Genomic DNA, 19959 nt, shown 5'->3' on the forward strand with positions numbered 1-19959 from the left:
TTTCGTGCCTCAAAAGGAAAAATAGAACCTCTGTAGGATCACTTTGTTGTCCGTCCGTCTGTCAAGACCCTTTTTCTCAGGAACGCGTGGAGGTATTAAGCTGAAATTTATATCAAATACTCAAGTCTACTGTCCCTTGGAGCTATGAAAAAATCACACTTCTAAGCCAACACAATCAAGAGATACAGCCGTTTATGTCGCAAATTTTCGAAACTCGCAAGGGAATCAAAAACTACAGGCTACTTCCCGTGAACTCAGAATCTTGAAATTTGGTAAGAAACAACATCTTATAGTAGAGATAAAGGAAAAATTGCAAAAATCGTAAATTTTAGTTACATCATATAATAAATTATTTTTAATCATTTTAAAGTTACTACTCCTTTCTTCATGAACGCGTAGAGGTATTAAATTGAAATTCATATCAAATACTCAGGTCTATAATACTTTTAAGCTGTAACAAAATCAAACTTCTATGTCAACGCAATCAAAAGAAACAGCAATTTAAGCCGCATATTTTCCAACTCGCAACTACTCGCAAGGGAATCAAAACTTAAAGGGTACTTCCAGTCGACCTAGAATCTTGAAACTTGGCATGAAGCAACGTTTTATAGCACATATAAAGTAAAAATTCCGAAAACCTTAAATTATTAGACCTATGTCTTTAATTTATGCTCCTCCAGCTTTCCATATTGTAATGTTATGGATTTTATTTTGCAATAAAAATATCATAACTATGACTCGATTGTCGCGATGAGTGAACTTTTACTTACCTACAGGTTTGTACGGGACCCTCGGTGCGCGAGTCCGACTCGCACTTGGCCGGTTTTTAACATTGGCAATACGGTAATTCTCGATTTACACATGGAGACACTGCGCTCATGGCATTTTTGTATAAATCGACTGCGAAGAAACAAATTCCTCGCATACTCATAATAAGTAAACAAACTGGGTCGATTAGTTTTAATTATAAAAACCAGATGTCGCTACATTCCGCTTGTCACCATTGGAGAAACAATTGTACGTAGATCATAATAAATCACTGAAGAATGACTATAACTTTCAATCTGACAATTCGGTGTGAACTAAACAAATAAAACGTTAAATTAATTGAAATAGGATGCATGCAACATTCCATCTAATTCTATCGATTTTAACTGCCATTCATATATGCTGCAAGTTATACTTTTTATTTCAAATTTGTATCAAAAGTTAGACGATATTGTGGGATTGCATAAATATTTAAAATGTTAGGGAAGTCTGACAAATGATATTTACTTATAAATACAATATGAAAAATCCACTTGTTATTCGTTTTTAAAACGAAACACATCCGCCCACACTGCTGTATTATAGGCACCTACAATCAATACTATAAAGAAAATAAAAATCATTTCAGACACATTTAGAATTTGAGTATCACGCTCAAACATGGTAACATTTTCGAAACAATTCAAGACGAAATATCTAAAAATAATTTGCAACGCGTTTTGGATAACAAAAAAAATCCAGTGTGAGTGAATATGCGAAAAGGAACATCAACATTAATATTATAAAAAAAAATACACAGATCGGTCTTACAACAATAAAAAAAAACAAACTTATATTCTAACCATCACTTACTCGTAGTATCACTAAAAATAATGTCAATTTTCAAACAAGACATTTCATTTCTTATGTTTAACGACTGTCTTGTTATACTCTACATATTTTTTTCGTTTCTGCACTTATATAGGTTTTAAACATAGGGTAAGACTAAGCGGGCGCCACAATTTATTGCTATTTGCTACGCTATACAGGCTCAATTTGGCATTGCGTTAATAAATGAAACCACATACTCGTCTTTACCTCTGCTAATATTGTGGCAAAAATAATCAAATTTTCAAAAAACGTCGCAGTTTATTTTCTTATTTCTTTAAACATTTTTTAAATTTCGAATTTAGCGTGCGCATGAGTGTATTTTTGATTGGAAGTGTGATGTTGCCGTTGCGATGAATTCTTTTAGAATACATAATGTGGGATTAGGGCGCGTAAAATTAAATATCTTTTTAGGGTTATTAATTTCTTTCGGAGCTTACACATTTTTTTTTATACTGCACCTGATTTTCAGTGGAGTGGGGTCCAATGGAATGTCGACTGACGAGAGATGATTAACCCTCGGCATTCGACATAAATACAATAGTTTTACACTTACGGTTCGAGTAACTTATAAGTATTGTAACAAGATAAGTATGCAATTAATTTAGGAACGCAATTTCAAAATGACCCTGTATCACCTACGTACCAGTCATCTGTATCAAAAACTAAAGTGATATTCAAAGGAGTAAGGAATTAATTATGGAAATAAATTAGTTTTTAAATAATGTTTTATTTCTTTGACCTTCAAATTACAACGTAAAAGATATACACATGTAGATTTTCCGTGTCTATTCATTAAATATTTTTGGAAAATATATCCGGAAAACGCGAAATAGGTAACAACGTAAAACTATTGGGTTCTCTGTTTGTTTTGTTTGCACAAAACGTTAGCGTGTCCCAAAACTAATCATTAAATTTACAATCTAACTGAAAAATATTAAACTTTATTTTGTGTTACATATAGGGTAAGCCCGGGATAGACACGGGGGAGACGGGTCACACGCCTCTTGTCTTGCGTTACGGTGAGGTGTATAACAGACTGAAATTGATCAAGTTATAATATGTAGGTAGTTAATATTATCGAATCTTGGCTTCCCTGCAAATGGTTGGTATTTTTAAATATCGTAGTGTGCGCCCTACTTTATAGTTATGTAGAATATACTGGACGGTTAAATAAAATTACAATACTTTCCAAGAAAAATAAGAGATTTATTAACATATAATATGTTTTATCGACTTGTTTTTTGTCTTGTGTCAATGTAATTGGATTTTTACGGCATTATTTTAGTGTCTCGCACTTTTTTTTAGATTTACTTAGATCTTAAAGCATCGATACTCACGTAAAATAGGAAATAGTCTTCAATTTCTCAGTGGTAAAACAAAAAAATTACAGATTTATCGACAATAAAATCACATGCCATCAAGTAAATGCGGAGTATCACAGCTGCCTATAGATTTTCGTCGAGGATGGCTTGATTTAAAAAAAAAAGCAATTTGATCATAACCAAACTATTGTTTCTGATTGTTTAATTTATGATTGAAGTCAGCCATAAAAAAATCTGAACAAACCCAAAATTTCAAACCACATGTATGCTATTGTCGTCTCTTAATAAACTGTTGAAAGATTTATTTTATTTGTGTATAGGTGATTTAAAATTTGAGGCTATCCACATGCAATCACAACAATGTCAGCAGATAGTCTTTTTGTTTTATCGATATAAATGTAATGAAAAATCTCAAATATCGATATTTCCATTCCGATTTTTGTCCTAATGGCGTGTGACGTTACAATAAAAAAAAACGATTTTTTATAACAAACTAAATAACATAAATGCATGTTTGGCAGAGTTCTGGATAAAACATTTTTATGTAACAATTATTTACGCAGTAGAAAAATAATACAAAAAACTTACGCAAACAATTTTCCAAACTAAATTCTTATAGTTAGGCACCTATATCACACAGATACCTAGACTTAGTTGTTAATTTATATACATCTGTACATTTATTAAGCACACCTGCCAACTTGGTATTTTCAATAACCAGTAGTAATAATATTTTTTGAGATGTTTGGATGTTTGTTAGAAGTAAAATGTTTGTCAGAAATTTGGCACACAGACGGCCACGGGCGTCGCCAGGGGAAGCAGGGGGGAGTTACCGCACCCCTCCCCTTCTCTCAAAGTTCAACACAAGTACATAACTTCGTATTTACTTGTGTTCAATTAATGTAATTATTAACCTATATCCAAATTTTTACTGGTGGTAGGTATAGGTACCATCATAATGTCTATTTCTGCCGTCAAGCAGCAGTGTGTAGTCACTGTTGTGTCCCGGTTTGAAGGACATTGTAGCCAGTGTAACTACTGGACATAATAAAACTTAAAATCTCATGTCTCAAGATGACGAGCGCAGTGGAATACCAAACAATACTTTGTAATTCAAGGTGTTGGATGGTGTTGCTACTGTTTATGAGCGGTCGTATCGCTTACCATCAGGCAAGCTCGTCTCCTCATTTAAAGCAATAAAAAAATAAAAAACACTGATCTCCCTGGATCAAAAATTTGCGTTTTGCCCTCTCGAGTTGGAAACTAGCGACGCCCATGCACGGACCACGTCCTGGATTGATATATAAGTTCTTCCCAGTGGAACTTACAGGTTGCGCAAATGAATCGAATGCTAATAAGGACGTCCATTTTGCGTTATCTTTATGAATGTGCAGGTTTGAGAAGTAAAAAACATTAAAATCATTGTTATTTATCGCGTAAGCATGTCATAAAAGTTACGTAAAACGTGGGTAACATCTGTAAACTCCATTGAGTAATACCTAGTCTAGGGAGTATCAAATTAATTCGTGAAAACAGAAGATTATGCTTTGATTTTGCATTGTCTACGATTCTTGAAAATAAGTTGGCAAGTTTAAATCACAATGATTCTTTTAGAGTATGGCAATTGAGATTCCTCCTGTGTTGATAAAAATCGAACTGTCAAAAAGTGTTAGTTCCTGTTATAAACACATCTACATCGAATTTATGTTAAAAGAGGTTTAGCACCGGTTATTGTTAACGTTAAAACTCAAACTACGCGTTAACACGTTAAACGTGTTTTCCATTCACGTTGCCCTACGACGGCACACACCTGGCGTGTCAAAACGTGCGCAACAGGAATACGGCCAATAAAACACGTCGCGTGACATATTTGCAGTACAAATATCAATGTTTTTTTTTATTATAAAAATTATTCATTACGTATACTTTACTCAAATATAAATTGGTTTTTATTTTAATGACAATCATTACAATTTAAGGCACTAAAAATTTCTTGTCGAACTCAATAATCAACTGCTACGCGAGCATAGCGTACTTAACATATTGTCTATACTTAAAATATAAATGCAAAAGTAACTGCCCGTCTGTTAATCTCATTTTATGAGTCTAACATTATAGTCTCTTGAAATCATCCTCCATAAAAAATATTGCCATAAATGCGAAGTCAGATAAAAATTTGTAAAATTTATACCATTCACTTGGTATATTTACGCGTGCAAAACTTGGGGCAAAAGCTACTAGTTCGATAACAGTACTATATTTTAAAATACTACAAAAGTATGCTCTTGGTTTTTCACTTGGTATTACAAAATAGCTATAAGCTGATATGATGCAGTTTTCATCCTATACCAATTGGTGCATGTCCGATGTTTATCAACACAACTGAATATAACTTTGGTACAATATACTGTACATTTCTTATTACTAACTTAATATAAATCTTAACCAATAATAAACAGGCATTAGAAGTTTCGAGGCGGCCTCGGACGAAAATTCTGAAAAATAATTAAAAAACATTAAAACACAAATAACAAGTAATATCACAGTATATCATTATTCATAAATGCTTATTAACACTTTAACCGTGGAATATTTTGTCACTATCACCGTAGTTGCTACTTATTTTGTGCTATACCAGTAGTGACTTTACATGACTATATTAAATCTAGAAATATAAAACTTAATGCAATTAATATTTAAGACACAGCACAATATCGTGTTCATTTCAGCTACACAAAACACTACATAAAAGTTCTTTGCCCTCCTTATCTCACGTAGCAACGCGCATTTTTACACGCCAGGTGTCAGTGCACGGCAGTCAAAATATTGATTTGGAATTGATCAACGATTGATCTTTTCCTTATGATTTAAGAATAGCACAACAAACAACGGTTAAAATGATGTCATAAAGCATTTTTGAATAACCAGTCTCAGAGATCTCTGAAGGAAGGGACAATTTGTTTCGAGAAATGTGTTCTCAAAATGTGTCTTGGCCGTTGGTTAAAAAAGGTAAATAAAGGTAAGTTGACTACAACTCAACTAACTTTACGTCTGATATAAGTCTGAAAATAGTATAACAAAAGAAGCTGAGCGGGTCAAAGGTGCTGTGTATGAAAATAGAATGAAAGTTTCATCAGAATTGTTATTGCATTTAGCCCTTAAAGTCATTTGCATAATACTTCTGAAGAATCAAAACCTTCATTAATTATTCATGCTCCAATTAAGATATTTGTTATAACATATTAACAGATATTATAAAATATCAATGTTGTCACAATACTTATAGATACGATTTAAATTAACTATAAAAATCATGACTACTTAATGGAGGTTTAAGACTGCACCCGACTTTAAAGGCGTTGGAATAGATAAACCACATCAAGGGCCATAATAATAGGTCCAACTTAGATTCTCTCTTAAATGGAATGTTAGGTGATAGGACACTTAGAGCCGGCGCATATATGCCGAAGCGCAGCGCAGATTTTCTCACTGTCATACAATTATCGATATTGTCTTCTTTGAAATAATATTCAAAATCAATTAACACAATGTAATGCGATTATAGTTTAAACAAATATTCGAGCTGTGTTCCGCCATATATGGGCTGTCTCCCAGGTTAGCCAGCACTTTAATATAATTGCCTTTTGACTAGTTTTGTTTATTAAATATTCACTCAAGATCCTTATACTCAAAGTTGAGATCGCTTTATTACGGCCCAAGCGTTTGACGAACAAATAGCATGCTTGATACTTTCAATTATAAATAACTTATCTCTTTATGTTGTTCCCATAAAATAAATGATGTAGTTGACTATTTTTACTCAAAGATGAAACGCCTACGACAAAGATATCGTATGCGTTTTATCGTTCCTAAGATTTAAGTATAACATTCACACCGTTGTGCGGAATTTGAGTGAAGGGCCGTGCTTTATCAAGAACAAAAATACTCCAGTTTTTTAATGTTATTATAAATTTAAAGAATATTTATTTTTTGTGCGCATAGTACATGTTTCTTTGTGTCCATTGTACACAATGTAAATGCTACTTTAAGGGTTTGTTAATAGGTACAAAAACGTAGATTTTGAGTTTGCGAGGTCACGTCCTGACAGTACAACGCAAGTTCTCATCGCATCAGTTAAATGACACTAGTTCTATGATATGGTAAGCAATTTTAACTGTGTGTGTCCCTAAAAATTTGAATAGTATTTTCTTTTAATATATTTAATTATTTATTTAAGAGGTGAAAAATAATTAAGTGATAAGGAAACTTCTTTGATTAAAACCAGTCAACTACCCCATCATGGACACTTGTTTTAAAATAAAAAATATAACCGCTCGAAACAACATCCAGAGTCCTGAATTAACTCTACATACAATAGGCCCCATCCGGTGCATTTTGACCCGCCGGCCATTCCTCGGCCTCATGGGCCTAGTGTGGGGTAAGGCCATTAACGGCACAGGCGCCCTAGGTGACGACTGCCTCCAGTTACGGAAATCATTGTTCAACCAATTCTCGCCGTTATGTTTAGTGGGTGTAGAACTAAATTGATTATTATAACACGTTCTTGTTAAATTCACTGCCCTGGTTATTGATGTGTCGAGCGACGGTTTGTTTTGCTGTAAGAAACACATAAATTATTAAAGACATTAATAGGGAACTAGTTTGTTTTTATTCTGGCTGAAGAGTACATTAGACCTGATGCTAAGTACTTATAAAATAATATCAAATTCAACTATTTTTTAAAAAAAGTTCTGGGTGGGCATTAGGTAATTAGAAGTGCATATATTTATTCCGCACTTACAGCTTACAATCAGACAAAAATCCAAATTTCAAATAATTTGATGTCCCTGGGCGTCGAACCCAGAACCCGTGTGAGCCAGAAGCTTCGCTCATTTTATAGAACTTCCAACCGTATTAGTCTCTAAAGAATTAAACTTTCAGTTTTCATCAAGAAGACAGTTCAGGGTAGCGTTTTAATTATGTACTCACCAAAGTATCGGCTTTTGTGGTGTCCGGAGAAGTATATCTCTCTTTTTCAACATCATTAATACAATTTATTTTTAATGGCTCTAAATTTTCTCCTTTAGCCGGCGTCACTGAAAACGGACTTGACACCGCAGATGTATTGAAATTATCATTTTTATACGCCATTAGTTCTTCATACATCGCATAGTTTACCGTCCTTAATCGAGTTTCGAACTTACACATCAGACTATTAGCAAATATACACGTATCCGTATGTTTAATCATATCAAAAACTGCACGCAAGAGCCTCTCTTCGTCGGGCAGAATGCACACTCTCTCCAGTATTTGTGCGGCTACATCCGAATCAAAAGTCCGATTGTGCCGCACCATCAAGTTGTTTAGGTTCAGAAACACTTGTTTGAAACGCGAAAAGTTCTGCGAGTTAGCGATGATGCGCATCAACACGTGACACAGGCGCGTGTCGCCGTCCACCGGGTAGTTCAACAGATCCTCGCACACCGAAAGCCCAACATCATTTAAACCCAACAGAATATACTCTAACGTCGACAACTGGTATTCTAAGTCCTCCTTGGTCTTAACAGTGACGTTCACAACGAAATCTATCGCCATCTCAACAAGGATCCTCAGCAAACCGCGCCTATGACATTCTGCCACAAAATAAAAACCGAAACTGCGACGAAGCATAGGGTGCGAACTCAGATATATATACTCCTTTATGAACATTCCCTCGCTCAGACTTGCCAAGCGAGCTTTGACTTGCGAAGGACTAGGCACCACGTGCAGGAAAGGGCAATACGGCTGCTTCTTACACGCATTCGTCAAATTAAAAAAACACAAGCCTCTGAAGATTGCAGTTCTTTTCCACGACACTGGTTGGAATATAGACGTGATTTGCGGTGGCCCGATTTGGTTTGGGAATTCCTTCCGGTTGTCCGGCTCAGCCAGCTGTCCCTCCTCCAGCTCCTCCTCCCGCTGATCGTTGCCACTGGCCGATGGATCGCTGACACATTCCCCGACGTCGTTATGGGCCATAATATTGTTCACATTACCCTCTTTGTAAATGGACGTCGAATCCGCATTCTGTTTCTCGCACACGTTCCTTTTGACAGCTGCATCTGGCCTCGTGACCTTGGTGGGACAATAGTCGTATTTTTCCGACGACGTATCTTTGTTCAAAGGCAGCGGAACGTATTCTTCGTCCTGCACATCAGCAGCGTCGGGGGATTCACATGAATTGTTTGTTCTGGACGGTTCGATGCCGGTTATACTCTCCGCGAACAACGACAGAGCATCGTCGTCGTCATTGTTTTGCTGGAACGGCACGTAGTTAAAGTTATCTATCGCGTAGTCGCTGTCGTAAGTAGTACTCGGAGATCTCGGCGAGCGCGGGTATTCTACGTTTTCGTTTAAAAGTACATTGTCTTTTGTTATTGGGTTGTCGTCGTCATATGACGCATTCAAGTTATAAGCGACAACTGAATTAGTCTCTTCGTCTGTTTCTACATTATCGGGTTGTGCACGCGAAAATATTTGTATTATATTTCGACAACTTCCGACCATATCCCGTTCTTGGTCAAGAACCGTTAATATTAAATCGTTAAGCTTTTTCTTATTGTCGTTTAAGTTTTTGCCGTAACCTATCCATTTCGCGATTTTTTCGTCGAGTTTATTCAAATAAAAAGATAACTTAACTAACGCTTTTGTCATTTCCATTAATAATGAGTCACTTTTGGGGTTACAGTCCGGGTTACCTTGACAAATGGAAGGGGATGACGTGCTTAAATTCAAACTGACGGTCGGTACGTCCATGGAAACATTCGTGACGGAATCCGAACTGGACGAACTGTCCGATTCGGAGCTACTCTCCTCACTTTCGCACCTTTGGTATTTCGGTAGCTCGCTGTCGACACTGGTTAGTTGTATGACAGGTATTTTGTTGTCTATGCGCACGAAGTCGTTGGTGGCGACCGTAACACACGTGGTAGTGCTAGAGCTGGAAATATCTTTGGTCCACGAGAAGTTTGAGACGCTCGTAGCAGAAGTCTTGCGAGAGTCAATGACGGCTGCGATGGGTTTGAAGACTTCTTTAATTTCGACAGGTTCGTCCAAAGCCGGCAGACATTTTTGAACGACATCAACGTCATTTTTTTTCTTACCTTGAATTGTTCTCTTCTTTCGTGTTATATTCCCTTTGGCAGAGGCGCTTGGTTTTGTCTCTTTTTCAGGTTTTTGTGGCGCCGTATTTTGTGGCGCCGTATTTTGCGGCACCGTGTTTTGCGACACCGTATTTTTTTCGCAAACTTTGCGTCGTTTTGCCGGTTGTTGTGTCGAATCTGCTGCCCTTTTACGAGATACTGTAATAATAATCGATATGGAATATTAGTCTTTTGTGACAAAAGACTTAAGCTATTTTATCTTCAAAAAAGCGGAGATGTTGGTGCACGTGCGGTGACCTGACCTTATTTCCATCTCAAGCAGTATCACAAATACTCTAATACAACGAAGAGAAACTGAGTAATTGAATTTGACTTTTTTATATTGGACAATGATGAAGTAACCTCAGATATTCGCTTAGATAATAACATTACATGATATATGGTCAGAGACTATATAAATAGACGAAAGCATGTTTGTATCATATAAAAAAAAAAACACGGTAACCTGAAGAGATACGCGTTTTTTTTATAATAATATCAACCGCATACGGAGTTGTAACTTAAACTTACTACATAATACAATTTGCAATTTGACACTTACTTGTGGGTTTAGGTATTGTTTCCGTGTTAGTGTTAGCTCTCTTTCTGACTAGTTTTTTGACAGGTGCCTTGTCGTCGACTTCTGAAAAGGTATTATGCATCAAAAACCCAAATACTGAATCGTTTTTACGGTATATCCATTACGGGAGAAAAAACTTTCGTTTATTCAGAAACTAGATATTGTTCGCGGCTTCTCTTGCGTTAAAACCTTTTCCCGATACAAAAAATCTCTAAATTACGGCACTTATTCACAGTACCAACTGTACGACTCCAGCGTCATCTATTACTTTCGACGGAAGAAGCTAAGTACCGAGATAAAATTACCCTATGTGTTAAACCAATGTGTTATCTGTGTGCTAAATATAATCCGAATCAATTCAGTTGTGTCTAAGTTTACTTGTAACAAATATCCAAAAATTGACACAAACTTGCATTTATAATATTGAACAAGATAATGTAAACTCTACTACGCTGAAAAACACACTACGCGTGTAAAAATGACCGCTAAGCAGTGCGACGAAACGTATACGCTGTGTTTTGCTTAGTAATGCGCGAACAAGCGCATGCAAATTGCGCTAATTTTCACACGCTAGAAGTGTGGAACCGCATTAGCGTCCGGGAGTCTTTCTCCTTTTGCGAGCGCAGGACAAAACACCTTATATATTACATTAAGGCGCAACGTTGAATTATTATGTTTAGCGCCACAACCAACACGTCAATTAAACACCAAGATTCTTCTTTTGTGTTTGATATTGATAGCAGTGATCACATATTAGTTATGTCTCAGTTATAAAAAAACTACCCACTTACCATTATCATTCTGAACAGGTATATTATTGATAATAATCTCTATTGGTTTTTCAGTTACATTTGGAACATTATTTACTTTTTTTCCCAGCTGTGTTTGAATGACTGTAAAAGAAAATTTATAACAATATAGGTAATATTTTATTTGCATGACCCGTTTGATCTTGGGCTTATTAAACCTAATTATTGATTAGGCTTATCTTTAATTTGACTTGTGATGTGATCGACTCGACTAACATCCGTTTTCAATAAACGATCCCAATTTAATCTTCAATCAGAGTCCGAGAATCTACCAGTTGAATCAGTCATTTGTAACCATGTCAAAAAAAACTTTGTACTGACTTCTCTATTTTAGAGATAGACCAAAAAAGCGATTGAGATCGTTTATTGCAAGTGGCGGTAATCCAATTCTTTTACGTTACATTTAATAATAATCGAATTCGAAAAATAAATATAACGTAAAAAAATAGAATTCTATGCTATTGTATAAAACTAGAATACTGCTTCACTTTCACTAGTAGTTATACCGCATGGGGGGTGTTCCCGAATACGGGATAATTATAATAAAAACGGGTCTTAAATAGAAAATCTCCCGCATGAGATTAACGACAAATGACAATGAAACATTTCTGCTGAGCATTGTGCGGCTGCGCATTTGCATTCAATAGCTCAGCTCATATGTAATTACAAAAAACAACAAAAAGAAAAAACTTTGCTAAGCACAGCACGCACAGGTCAATATTAAATAAATGTAATTATTTATAAACCAGCACTCAATTACAACATGTGACAAGTCCTGTAAGATACTGAATCTATTATATAAGTATAATAAGTTTAACAGGTTGACTGCAGCTCACGTAACAACTGTGTTTTTTTTGGCGCAAAGCTCGTGCTTCTAGGACAAACTAGATTGTTGTAAAAAAAAACTTATCTAAGGGAGTGTCACTCTCAGTCTCGAAGCTAAATCCCAGTGAGAGAAAATATACTTCGTGCGTGCGTTCTACTGGTGGAAAGTTCATTGTTTTGACGCCGCAGTTAGCGTGTAAGACATTGAGAGACAGGGCCAGCCTAGGGTATCAGAAAAAAAATCGGCCCCCCTTTATCTGGGCGACTTTTTTTGGACTACGGAAAGCCTACCATGAAGGCGGTAGTACTATAGCACGTATGAAAGATTTCGCTTTCCCTAAATACTCGAGGATTAATGAAAAAAGGTATAATTTAAAAAAAGGTTAAAAACTCTACCATTATCGAAAAAATAACGTATTGAATAAGTCTGAATTCTCAGTATCCATTTCAATATGTTTAATTTATATTACCAATAAGTGTTACATATCATAACCATGTTCCCCTTAAATGGCTCCTGTATACTGAGAATGATTAGTTTGCTAAACAAAGAATAGGTACAAACTGAGTAGTGGCAACTGAATGATATCTTGGCATTGAAATCGATGAAATGAAATCGTTTATTGAAAAACAGACTTACAGAGACTTAATTCTACTTACAATAAATTTATATAAAAATATGAGATCCTTAAAACTAGAATTTCCAGGGGTACCCAAACTAGGCAAAGCCTGTATCTTGGGCTATCAGCGACAGAGTTAACTAAACTGAGACTTAGGACGAAAAACCGATAACAAGGAAGGCATAGCCAGCTTCAAACTCTGGAGTGTTAAAGTATAAATTTTATATCGGTAATCCGAATTATTTAACACCTAGCCCCACCTCCCTACCCCCATGGTAACAAGAGCACCAATTTATGTGTTATACAGTTTGAGAATCGCTGAAACTAGTTACAATTAAATATTGTACACATATCAAATCTTTATTAAAAATGAATAGCGAGACGAACAAGCGACGCGGCCGCCTACAAACAATACACAGATTTGATTCCCGGGTTTGTCTGGGATTGAATTTGTTGGGGGTTAACTTCATGCAGGCGCTCAGACGAATTTACTAAACCAAATCGTTACTGCCACATGTAACATATACTGATATATGTAGCATGTTGCCCCAATCTCACCTCTAGAGGAAATCCTATTATTTATGCTTTTACTGGTGGTATGATATATTTTATATCTGCCCGGATAGCAACTACTGTACACAAGGTGTTAAAACCACACGCGAAGGTGTGTCGCGTTCCAGAAATTAGCCTGTGGATATCCTGTTCAAATAGGCCGGCGTAATTGTGTCGACTGTCGAGGGGTAATCATCTCTCGCCAGTCGACATTCTATTGGACCCCACTCTACTTACCATCAGGTGCAGTGGGGTCAATTTGCCGTGCTCGTAAAAAAAATCTAAATCCTTATCAAAAGCTTAAACCAATGCTACACATACTTTTTAAATAACACCTGAAAATAATCTACAAGAAATTTGAAAGCATTCGCCGTGCAAGCCGAAAACATAACCATATATTGTTTGAGTAAATGTATATAACTGATTTTTATGTTAGGAAAAATATTTTATCATAAATACAAAATAAACAATGAATAAAAAATTGTACTTTTATTATTCTCCTGCTTAAGGGCCTATTTTACAAAGTTCAAGTTAATGTTAACTGCCACTTATTATAAAGGGTCATGTTTACATTGCGTTACTAAATAAAACCACATTTATTTGTCTTCACCTCTGCTAACATTGTGCCAAAAATCTAGTGTAAATGAAGTGCTATATTTGGGGCACATGTATATTCTTATGTTTCTTTTCAAAAAAGCATTACCATAGAAACCGTAGGATATCAATTGTAAATTCAGGGTCCCCTAAGGATATCCAACCTGTTGGCAACATCCAGCATCCTATAACTTATATCAGGTTGTGTGTCTTATCTAGTCAATCAATGTCTAATATTGTACTAATTGGTTATGGTTCATTAGATTTATTGGTTGATTGATTGATATTATGGTTCATTAGATAAAGAAACAAGTGCAATAATTCTTACAAGGGCGAAACCAGCTTTTATATCAGCGAGGGTCATAGAGTCAAGGTCGAGTCATTTGTATTTACTATCATACAAAATATTTATTTTATTAAATACTAGCTGACCCGACAGACAATGTCCTGTCAACTATGAATTTGCGATGCGCATTCTGTTAATCGCTGAAATTAACTTTTCTTAAATTTTCTAATGTTCCGCTCAACTTCCTTAATTTTTTCTTTCATAAGATCCTTCTCCTGACAATAACAAACACAACAAAAAAAAAATAGTGAAATTGTTCCAACCGTTCACGCATGATGGCGTGACCAAGGGAATTAGGGATTCATTTTTATATATATATAGATATCAAGCGAGTCATTAAAGAATTATCAATAGTCACCTATACTCAGCCTAGGGGGCAATATGACCCTGATGCCTCATGAATCTATCCTAGCATTCATGCTTATTGTTTTAATAAAGGTACTTGGAAGGTGGACTGTGATAGTGGCCTGCTGTGAATATATTATAAAGTATATAATACTAAAAGAACTAATTACCTTCATTAGCCAACTCGATTTGCTTCTCCACACTTAAATTGCTTTTTTTGGTCCGTTTTCGAGTGAAATCTGTAATAATTATCACCATTATTTATACTGTTCACTAGTATTTATTCATTGTGTGTAGTAAAAAAAAATATATAGGCCTTTTATTCAGACTTTCTATGCTAGGATTTGTTGCTAGCTTGTCTTTTGCAAGTCTGTTTGCCAATTAGCAAAGAACTCCTCCAATCTTATCAATTTTCATATCTCCCTCATGCTACTCTACCAAGTCATTCCTGCCACTTGTTGAATATTGTCATCCCACTATTTCTGTGATCTACCCTTCCATCTATGGCCTGTGTGTAGACCATATCAAAAATCTGTTAATATATGTAATTTAATGCTTTGAATGACGAGACGAACTTGCCGTTCGTCTGATTGTTAGCAATACAACTGCAGCCGCAATACAACCATAAGCAGTAGACATGCCACATTAAATTACAGTGTTTGGTATTCCACAATGCTTGCCATTATGAGACATAGGTGTTGTCTTATTATGTCCAGTAATTACATTAATTATATTTACTCTAATAATTCTATTTAAGCATAGAATTATAGCTTGTACCTTTACTGGGATAGGCAGACTATAACACCTATGTTTTATAAGGTATGTGAGGTCTTACAAAAGGGAGGCCATAAGGCTATTGGCCATTACTTAATTAGAACCATAACTCTAGGCTAAAATGAAATAAAAATAATTTCATAGTAAATTAGCATCTTAACTATTAGCACCATCATAAAGCAACATTTCTTCATCCTGATTAATAAAGATTTACGTCCATTTGGTGTCAGGATGGTGTTCCACATGGGGCAGTAGTGCTGCGTGTAAAGAACTGCATACATAAAAAATCCTTTCCACTTTCACTTTCTGTTGTTAAAAAATAAGCCATAACAAACGAGTATGAAACAACACTAAATTCCAAATTTAAAAACGACATCGTGTAATTGAGTTTAGCAAGATAAAACTACCGTCCATACAAAATAACTTGACTCGTCGAAATATTACACTAAATAAATTTTGTGGGTTTAGCAAAAAGATTATACTCACAAACACTTCGTTGAACAGGAATTTGCATTTCAACCGTCGGAGGACTTTGGATTTTCGGGGTTCGTCCTCTTGTTTTCCTGACAGGTGGAGCATCAATGGGAATTTTTGAATTTATCTTCCTTGGGGCCATAATGGTAAATTAGTAAACTGAGAACAATATATATATCAATGGAGATCAATTTAAATACAAGATTTCTAAACTTAACGCAAATGTTTCATTTTTATAGTGTTCTAGTTTAGTGTTTCACCGATTATTTATATTTAAGAATTTATTTTCAAGGTTTATTATTTATTTGAGGAAGAAAATTGTTGGATTATGAATAAACTTCACTCTTATTATACCACGCTTGTCATAAATTGTAGAAATTATAGAGTATTACAAAGACGAATATAGTTTTTTTATTTTTTCCACAAGAGATTGGTTAAGGTCAAAGACTACGCTGCCAATTCATAAGAAAAAAAACTAGTACGTAAGTGAGTTATAACCTCAGAACAATGACAAGCATAGAAGTAACACTATGACATTTGAGTGTACTCTGTCTTAGACAGCAAGAAATTTAATTGTGTTGCGATCCTTTCTGACATCTTATCGATATCGATAGATGCGTTAAGTATCTATCGGCTATGGTAAATTCACAGACCTGCTAAAATAAACACTTTTCGGTCAGTCAACTACAAACCTCTGCAAATTGCTGCTATTTTAGATAAAGACTAAAAAAAAGATATCAAAACGCTGATTTGGTATTCAAGTACCAGAAGAAGTCTGGGTATATAAAAGCACTCGTTAAGAAGCTGTTAAATTACATAAACAATGGAACTACCGGCTTTCTTCGAACTAAATTTTGTCCAATTACTTATCATTTGCTATTTACAGCAGTTTTCATGCCTTCCGAAATGTCATTCACACAAAAATGGTTTAGCATTTAGATTATTAAATTAAGCAAATGTTAGAAATTTCGGAAGGAATGGAACCCGCTGTAAGTAACAAACAAGAAATCGGCAAGAATTTCGTCTAGGAGAAAGCCAGCACCCCTTCTGTTCTTTTCTGACTTTCTTAGGGATTAAAAGATACCCAAGAGGTGTGATTTGACAGAAGCTACTAAAATGGGACAGTAAAATTAAAACACAGCGGTATCATTCATGTCACATAATATGTTTGATAACTTATTTCAATGTTAATAAAACTTTGCCGAAATGCTTAGAGCAAACACGGTGCTGTTTTTTCCAATGCCAATTGGGATCCATTTTTTCCTCATAACATCATCTTTGGGGAATCTGCAATGAAACACATTGTATGAAACACACTATGAAAATCAGATAGTTTCCTCGACCCCAGCCTTCGCGCACGGTTTCCAAGTGGCTTTTACCACTACACCACCGTATATTGTAAGTAAAAGGCAATGTATGCAAAATAGTAAACTACAATATACAAACATCTATGTTATCGACAGAATATGCAGCACAACACTATTGAACTCGACTACGTAAATTGGTAAAAATGAAAAATACTTAATAATTACTGTATCGAATGGCCAACAGCAGATTATAATATGACTACAGCATAATAAAGTATAATTAATAACACTTTTTGCACTTATATACAGGGTTTAAGCAAATATATTCGGTTTTTTGTTTACTCACCGATGGAAGCTGATGATTTCAGTTTCATTTTCTTTACGAGAAGAATGAGATTTACACCCCACAATAATGCAGGCCATTGCTTGTTCCTAGGGCTATATTTTACTTAAACAGCACTGTGTATTTATTAAAATTAACAACAAAAATATTACAAAACATGTAGCCACTTTTGAAAAGCACGCGCTGAAGTATAACATAACTAAATTGTGTGGGCGCGTTTGTGACATTGTTTGGGATTGGCAAGTTTTTTTTTTTTTTTTTTTTCTATTTTAATGGCTACAAGCACTGGGTTGCTGTGCTACGCCAATGACAACAAAGTTAAGGAAACGATTTTTTATACATATACAAACGTTACAAAGAGTATAAAGAATTTAGAATACAAGTCAGTTAAGCTGAAAAAATAAAATAAATTATTGTAAAGACTCTTTGATTGTAAAGTATATAATAAATGTGAAAGTAACTACTTGATACTTGAAATGAAATTATAGTTTTATGTCATTTTCTACAATGAAAGAAGATATAGCTTTGTAAATATCAATATTAAATACGAGTAAATTAGAAATACAAGTGGGAAGAGGAATATTATGGGATATGAGACGATTTATGAATGAAGAACGATCATAACGTGGACAAGAGAAGAAAATGTGATTAAGGTCTCCGACCTCCTCACCACATTCACAAGCACTACTGCCAATAATATGAAGCCTGGCAAGGTGAGCTGGCGAGCATACATGTCCCAAGCGCATTCTTATAATACAACTAGTAGATCGCTTACCAAGCTTCAATTTGCAAAACCACGGCTTATTAGGTATGCTTAGTTGAACATTTGCATAAAATTTTCCTTTCAACTGTCTGGTTTCTTCCCAATACTTGTCCCAAGATTCTCTCAGAGAAGTTGAGGGAAGCGTAGCCAGATCGCTACAGTAATTTATGTATGGATATACATCCCCATCCATAGTCGCTTCGTTAGCTAAACGGTCAGCTTTTATATTCCCACTTATACCTGAGTGACCAGGTATCCAAGCTAAAACTACAATTAAACCTTTAGAAAGGCATTCATATAGCATTTCTCTTATAGAAATAATTATACTAGATGAAGGCTTAGTTTTGAATGGGAATTTTTCAATGGCCTGAAGGGCGCTGTACGCATCCGAAAAAATTACTGTTTTCCTAAGTTTCAGGAGAAGAATGTATTCTAATGCCTTATAAATTCCATAGCATTCTCCAGTAAATACAGAGCTTTCTGGTGGAAGTTTTATTTTCTGAATAACATTGTAACGAGGGATGGTAAACCCCTACACCACAAAAATCTGAGGAAGAATGTTTGGATGCATCGATGAATATTAGATGGAAATTAGGCCATTTTGTATCTACTATTTCGTTAAATTGAGCATTTGGATTAGGATAGTCTTTTTCAATACCCAATGAGTAACAGATTTCGGGTTTAAGTAAAAGGGATTGAAAGCCATACATATAAAGAGGAAGAGATATAGAACGATATGTTGGAGCTTGAAGGTTAGAGAATTTACGAAAACTAACAACCAAAGGAGGAGTTGACTTATTACGCCAAAAGGAGAAGTTATAATATATTCAGAAAGAGTTTGGAGTTTTTGAAAGAGAGCATGACCAGAAAATTGAAAAGCTCTAAACAAAAATTTGTCACTTAAAACTGTCGTCTCAACTTAAGAGGAGGCTCTACACACTCGACTTGAAGGGCATTTATTGGACTCGATTTCATTGAACCCGAAATTATTCTTAGAGCCTTATTTTGAATCGAGTCAAGTCTTTTGAAAGCTGATAAATTACCCGGCTCTAAGATAAATGTCCCATAATCCAACTGGCTTCTAATCAGTGCATTATAAATAAGTTTTAATGAATATGGGTGAGCACCCCACCATACACCCGAAAGACATCTAAGGATATTAAGATTTCGTTCACATTTAATAACTACATAATCACAATGCGAAGAACCTGTGAGTTTGGAATCCAATATGAGACCAAGAAATTTCACTTCTTTTTTATAGGAATGGAACAGTTATTGTATTTTATATCAACGTTAGATGTTATATTTTTCCGACTAAATAACACTGTAGAGCTTTTAGAAGGTGAAAGCTCCAGTCCATTTGAAGTCATCCAAGACTCTAAGGAGGTCATTGCCAATGACATGGTAGAGCACAAGTCAGTATGGAATTTACCAGATGTATAAAGGAGAAGATCATCAGCATATTGTAGAATTTTAACTGATCCATTTA

The 19959-nt window shown here is 35.3% G+C and overlaps 1 protein-coding gene and 1 long non-coding RNA gene across 4 annotated transcripts; both read right to left on the reverse strand.

Moving 5' to 3' along the window:
- Nucleotides 1-994: 994 nt before the first annotated feature.
- On the reverse strand, nucleotides 995-16549 carry LOC115452480. 3 transcript variants are annotated; one of them, XM_037436934.1, is made up of 7 exons: nucleotides 16070-16546; nucleotides 14980-15048; nucleotides 11513-11614; nucleotides 10704-10784; nucleotides 7950-10300; nucleotides 7334-7576; nucleotides 995-5455 (listed from the first exon to the last, which is right to left on the reverse strand). In XM_037436934.1, exons 1-7 carry the CDS (start codon nucleotides 16197-16199, stop codon nucleotides 5423-5425), a joined length of 3009 nt encoding a protein of 1002 aa, XP_037292831.1. In that variant the 5' UTR covers nucleotides 16200-16546; the 3' UTR covers nucleotides 995-5422. The 3 variants fall into 3 exon arrangements, with proteins under 3 accessions (XP_037292831.1, XP_037292830.1, XP_037292829.1); XM_037436933.1 differs by lacking the exon at nucleotides 995-5455 and having other exon boundaries at nucleotides 6191-7576; nucleotides 10704-10781; nucleotides 16070-16549; XM_037436932.1 differs by lacking the exon at nucleotides 995-5455 and having other exon boundaries at nucleotides 6191-7576; nucleotides 16070-16547.
- Nucleotides 16550-17294: 745 nt separating this feature from the next.
- LOC119188868 lies at nucleotides 17295-17761 on the reverse strand. Its single transcript, XR_005112134.1, has 2 exons — nucleotides 17711-17761; nucleotides 17295-17344 (listed from the first exon to the last, which is right to left on the reverse strand). It is a non-coding gene; the product is annotated as an uncharacterized LOC119188868 (long non-coding RNA).
- Nucleotides 17762-19959: the final 2198 nt, after the last annotated feature.

This window comes from Manduca sexta, chromosome 9 (assembly GCF_014839805.1).
Source record: "Manduca sexta isolate Smith_Timp_Sample1 chromosome 9, JHU_Msex_v1.0, whole genome shotgun sequence".
In the NCBI taxonomy this organism is placed as follows: domain Eukaryota; kingdom Metazoa; phylum Arthropoda; class Insecta; order Lepidoptera; family Sphingidae; genus Manduca; species Manduca sexta.